Raw genomic sequence first — 5,922 nt, forward strand, 5'->3', positions numbered from 1 at the left:
ATATAGTATATATATATATATATATATATATATATATATATATATTATATATATTATATATATGTATATTATATATATGAGTATTGCAGAGAAGTTTGGGCGCTTCTCAGGCCCTTTCTAGATAAACGGTCCGTACGCTATGAACATCAGTGGTGTTTCCAGGTAAATCTTTCAAAATTTTCTCACAAATTTTAATCGATTTATAAAGCATTAATTCTAATTCTCCGGGTTGATTGACTTTTTTCTTTATCCCATTGCGATTATGAGGTTGTGCCATACAATGGTAGTGACATTATCATTTAAGCAGTCCTTCGAATTATTTATTATCGCTGAAATATTACTGATGATACGAATGTAGATAAAAATAAGTTCCCAGTAATTACATTTACATTAGATTTCAATGACTTGTCGATTTTCTTTTAAAATCGGTAAGTCATTATTTTTTTCAAAAGGTTAAAAATTCCATACATGAAAGGCTGGACTTGTTGAGCTGTTATGAGGACTGGGAGAAGAGGTCTTTAGTGATCCAATTCTAAGAATTCGTATGATTGCAAAATTAGTCATGCTGTGCTTTTTTAGTCCTTACATGAATAAAAGGGCTTCTCGAGGTGAAGCGTACGTGCCGACACGATATGAGCATGTTGCAAATATCCTCTCTCACGGAGTAAGCTGGCTTTTTTAATTTTAAGTTTCTCATTAAAAATTTTGTCCTTGATGCAGATTACGCTGAAAGCTTTTGCTGCTCATTTTCAGTGTAGCTTGACAGCAGTCCCCCAGAAAAGTCAAGCGAAATTACTGAAGTGTTGTTCCCCATCACCTCAGGGCGTGAAAATGAGTTGAAATAAAGCGAGTTGAAATATGAAATTGCATCGATGCATCCCGACAGTAACTCGTGGGATTGACTAATGAAGGAGCTGAAAGTCCTTTTATTACTGTTTTTATCTTTTTCAACTTGCTTATTTTGTATTATTGGTTTCAATTTGCGAGACCTGCCAACATCTTTATTCATTTTTTCATTATTTTCGTAAATTTTCTCAAGACTTTAACTATGCAGGTAGCAATACTTCCGAGCATATATGGAACACAGTGGTTAATCGCTGCGTCATGTCGTGAGTCAGAACGAAATGTGTCTATAATTTACTGTTTTTTCACTGTGGTATACTTTTGGACATCTGTTCATCCATATTAAAACTTTCTAAGATTCATATATTTTAGCTCATTCCAGTGGTATAGATTGTCAATTGATCAAAGGTATTTTACCTTATTTCTGTGAAATTTGAAATTGTTTTAGGTACTTTTTACAACATCAACAGCTTACCACACATGTGAACTTCTTTTTCGTCCCAACAAAAAGTATGTTATATCAGTAGTCGCTCTAATCTATTTTATTTTTGAAAGTAAACTCTGTCTGCTTGTTTTTCTTTTCAGCTTTGCTAGTAGATTGATATAATATTGGACTTGAAATGTCCGCTTTTCGTAATTCTCTGTTCACTTGATATGAATAATTCCTGATTCCTTTTTTCGGAATATATCTTTTTATTCTTTTTTCAGGAAATTTCGTTATTACCTTCATATAGTCGATCGTGCCGCCATCTATTTTTTCATTGCTGCTTCATACATGCCATGGTTTACCTTAAGACACTATGAATCTCCAACAGTTAATTTCAATTGGCTTGTTTGGTTGTTTGCCTTTTTGGGTACTATCTATCAGTGTATGTTTCACGAAAGGTAATTTCAAATCATTTTTACTGCTACAAAGCGTCTTAACCATTTCATTTTTAACGTTCTTTTCTCTTATTCTCAAAATTTTCTCTAGATGACTTTTATTTTTTCCTTAGAAGAAATTTTTCAAAATTTGTGAAATTCACTGAAGTTAATATTGAAATGGCAGTAACATTTTTTCAAACTTTAATTTTTTGAAGACCAATTTCAGATTTAAAACAATGGAAACTTTATTATATATTGCCTTTGCTGTTGTACCTTTTAGTGCTATATACAGTATGGTACGTTTAATTCCTTTTTAAGGACGTTTGAAAAAATGAATGAGTTTTAAAATATTCCATGAAGTTTGCCAAGATTTTTTTTTGTCAAATTTTAGTGCGATCCAAGTGATCTAACTTTAATGCTAGCTGGTGGTATTGTTTACACGATAGGCGTCATTTTTTTTAAATCAGATGGTATCATACCTTTTGCACATACAGTATGGCATCTTCATGTTGTTGTTGGTAAGTCTATCCTGTGCAAATTTACTATATATCATTTTTCTGATCTTAATTTATATATCTAATTATATACGGTTTAATATGAGAATCATTATGTGAGATATTACTTCTACTCATTGTTAACAAACTGTCACAGCGCTGGACAACATTCAGACATTTGAATAAATCTTTAATATCCTGATAATATAGTTGGATTGAAATCGTCATCAGAGCATTTGGGCTTGGTTGTTTGGATTTTATTAATTGCTTGAAGGATAGCTTCCCAAGACGCAAATATTTCATTTTAGGTGCAGCATTACATTGGTATGCCGTCTACAGCATGCTTCTTGGACCAAATAATCAACTTTCATCCAAGCAAAAATAAAACAGTAATCGATTATCAATGCTTTTAAAAGTACAGTATTACTTAAATGAATCGGGTGGTTATTATCGCTGATCTCAGCTTATCTAGCATTTAATCACTGACGGATGATAATTATTGTCGTGTATTTGCATAATAACATGCATGTTTATGTTTCTGTATTTTTTTTCCTAGTAATTTATATGTATTACGTAGACTAGCATATTCAATTAAGAGCATTAAAAGTAGTTATAAATTACCCTAATATGTGTATCTCATATATCTTATACCTTAGTAGACATATAATTCTATATGTTGAAATGAACATTTAAATTGTTTTGCATTTTTTTTTTAATTTCTTGTTCATAATCATCGATAATATTTACTATTTTGAGTAATTCTGGTGTTTTACATAGTATGCCTAATAAGATTCGGTGCATATTCGGACTGCGGTTTCTTTGAAATGGTTTCCTTTTATGGCCTTGCTTTAAATAAATTTTGCTTGATATTGTCTGATTTTCGCAGTTTTTACCCATTATTAAAAAGCAATAGGATACTTAATACTGTAACGACATTAGAAAGAATTATGATGATATGATTGGGTGGTTGGGTACTCCTCTCCCAGATTAAAACCATCTACCTTTTTCGATTTTACTGATCAGAAAAGTTATTCTTTTTTTAGAATGATATAGCGTTTGTATGAAAATTCCATACCGAACAAAACTTTAGAATTTCCACCTTGGAATTGCAAGCAATATTTAGCCTTTAATACCTTTTTTTTTATAATTTAACTTGCAGCGTTAATCCTTCAACAGTTCAGATTGAGATATTATGAGGTTTAGAAAAAAGTGCTACTTTTATTACAATAACCCAGAGTTAATTCATTCCATATATTGTCTACAAAGAGCTACGATAACTAATTCTCAATTATTTTTTGATGTGATATACCGTGAAAAGTAATTTTGAACTGCGTAACTGTTGTTTTGTACTGACAAGAAGTTATTGAAACTACAAGTACTGGTCGTTTCTAATTCGATTTATTGATGAATATTTATTCCTATTTTCTAGTTGGATAAATTTATCGAAATTTTTTTCTTGCCAAAAAAATTACTTTTTTTTCTGGGAAAATATCGATAATGATTACCTAGTGTTGTAAAATGTATGGGAATATGATCGAAAAAATGACCTTGGAACAAGGTGAGGGGATGACAATCGTAGTCCTTCCAAGAATAGATACTGCCGAGTATATTTTCTTCCTTGTTTGTTCCCAATTCATTTATTTCTAATTTTTACTGAAATTCTTTTTCAACCTTCAATTTCATTATTTTATTTTTAACAAATCAATTTTAAAATTTCAATTATTATTATACAAAAATTAGTGATGCGCAAATGTATCACCTGATGCGTAAATGCATGGGTTAAGCTTCATATAACTTGAAGCACAGGTAGAAACTAATACTGACATTTTGCTGTTTGTTTTTTTTTTATCCGCTATTTTCAAATGGATGATTTCAATTAAATTTGTTAAATATATTATTCTTTTCAATATAATTGATGATAAAAGTTTTTTTTTCTCTAAATAATCATCAAACACTGCTGGAATTTAAGCTTCACACTACATCTTGTTTCATCAGTTTTTTAATATTTCAGAGAAATTAATAACAACATAGCCTAAATTCAGTATTACTATTATAAGCATTTATGGTACCACACGTGTCATATGCAACTAAGTTAAAGATGAAGTAATGTACAGCAAGTGAATTGGTCATTTAAATGATTTCAAATTTATTATACACAAATTTTGTATTTCTACAACTGTTAGATACGAGGTTCAGATAATAAAGTTTATAAAGTGATTTGAAACACGAAATGAAATAAGGTATTGAAAGGGAACTAAACTTGGACGTGGAGTAGAAAAAAACTTGATATGACGAAACTTGACGTGACGATCATTAAACTTTATGTAATGTTTCACTATGCTTAGCACGTAATAAACCTACTCCATGTCATGTTCAAGTTATTAATGAAGTAACAAGTAATGTTTATCCAATTGATGTTTTGAGGTCAATTAATTAGGCAGTGGATTTGATTTGGATGGATTTATTAATGATAACAAAAGAGTTCCGTTCATTCATAGTTAAAAACAAATGATGGATGAATTTTTCAATAAATGATAAAAAAAACTTTGATAAAATTCATTACTGAATGGAGTATGTGAAAGTGAATTGGTTTACAAATAAGTTCACTTCCTGTATTTTACGGGAAGATAAAATTAAAATTTGCAACATTTATCTATCTCATTTGATTACGGCAATGATAATGTAGAAAAAAAGAGGAATTTTTGATGGAAAAGTAAAGTATGAAATGAATGAATCATTCTCCTGTAGTAACATTACTGAAGGATATGATAATTGATAAAAATTATTTAAAAAATTAATATAATCCTTTATCGAGATGTAAATTCAATCAGTTTCTAATTAATGACTTTGAAGATGTCTTTTGTACTGATTGATTGATATAAATAGATAAATGGCAATTCGAGAATTTATTAAATATATTTTTATATGCATCTATGAATATGAACATTAAAACTTTCATATTTTCTCAATGCTTTTAAGATATAATAAGAAAAAAAGAGAAAATAGGGAAATTATTTATTTCTCACAGTTAAGGTTACAAAAAAAAGATGAAAATTTCTACTGATCATTAAATCTCAAAAGAAATCGACCCGACTTTTTCTTCTTCTCCCGCAATTATTCCTATGGTAGTAAATGGCAAACGATAGAATTGTACATTGATACTGATAGAAATGAATGGAAATTATGATTGCCCATTAACATTTTTGTCATTCCTTTTTTTTTGTATTTTGTTTTAAATAAAAAGTTCATTTTAATATTTTCATTATAATGTGAAACGATTCAAATATTAGTTTCATTTTCTGCTTTGATATCAAAATATTTTTAAGTGGAAAAATTAAAAATTTGAAAATTCGTTAAACGTGCAAACATAATTTAATTATAAAATTGTTATGATAATGATTGGGAAAAAAAATGTGTCAAATAATTTTTAATGCTAGAAATAAGAAAGCCTTGCCATTCATTTCTAACTAAGACTTTTTGAAAGCTTTTTTTTTCTTGATAATCAAACTTTTACACCAAATCATCTGAAATGACTAATTTTATATATCAGATAGTGTGTGACTATAAAATGAAAGGTTCATTTTAACTGTTTGTTGAAGAAAGATGTTGAAATAATATAGGAAAAAATTTTGACGTCATTTTCATTTAGTACAATTATTGTTACAAATAAATTTTCATTAGTATAATAAAAACTTCCTCTTATTTTTCACAAATTCTCATT

The 5,922-nt window shown here is 29.0% G+C and overlaps 1 protein-coding gene across 2 annotated transcripts in view; it reads left to right on the forward strand.

Annotated features, from left to right (window-relative positions):
* The window catches only part of LOAG_11936, a 4,506-nt gene extending 1,499 nt beyond the window's left edge, over positions 1-3,007 (forward strand). The window contains exons 2-9 of one of the 2 annotated variants that reach the window (XM_020448445.1): positions 90-162; positions 580-664; positions 1,055-1,156; positions 1,292-1,353; positions 1,552-1,728; positions 1,934-2,003; positions 2,099-2,225; positions 2,510-3,007. In XM_020448445.1, coding sequence (XP_020301412.1) covers positions 140-162; positions 580-664; positions 1,055-1,156; positions 1,292-1,353; positions 1,552-1,728; positions 1,934-2,003; positions 2,099-2,225; positions 2,510-2,586 — 723 coding nt within the window. In that variant the 5' untranslated portion in view covers positions 90-139 and the 3' untranslated portion in view covers positions 2,587-3,007. Of the gene's footprint in view, positions 1-89; positions 163-579; positions 665-786; positions 921-1,054; positions 1,157-1,291; positions 1,354-1,551; positions 1,729-1,933; positions 2,004-2,098; positions 2,226-2,509 lie in introns of those variants that run through there. The other variant, XM_020448446.1, reaches the window with a different exon arrangement.
* The last annotated feature ends 2,915 nt before the right edge of the window (positions 3,008-5,922 follow it).

Source organism: Loa loa (assembly GCF_000183805.2).
Source record: "Loa loa unplaced genomic scaffold supercont3.98, whole genome shotgun sequence".
NCBI lineage: Eukaryota > Metazoa > Nematoda > Chromadorea > Rhabditida > Onchocercidae > Loa > Loa loa.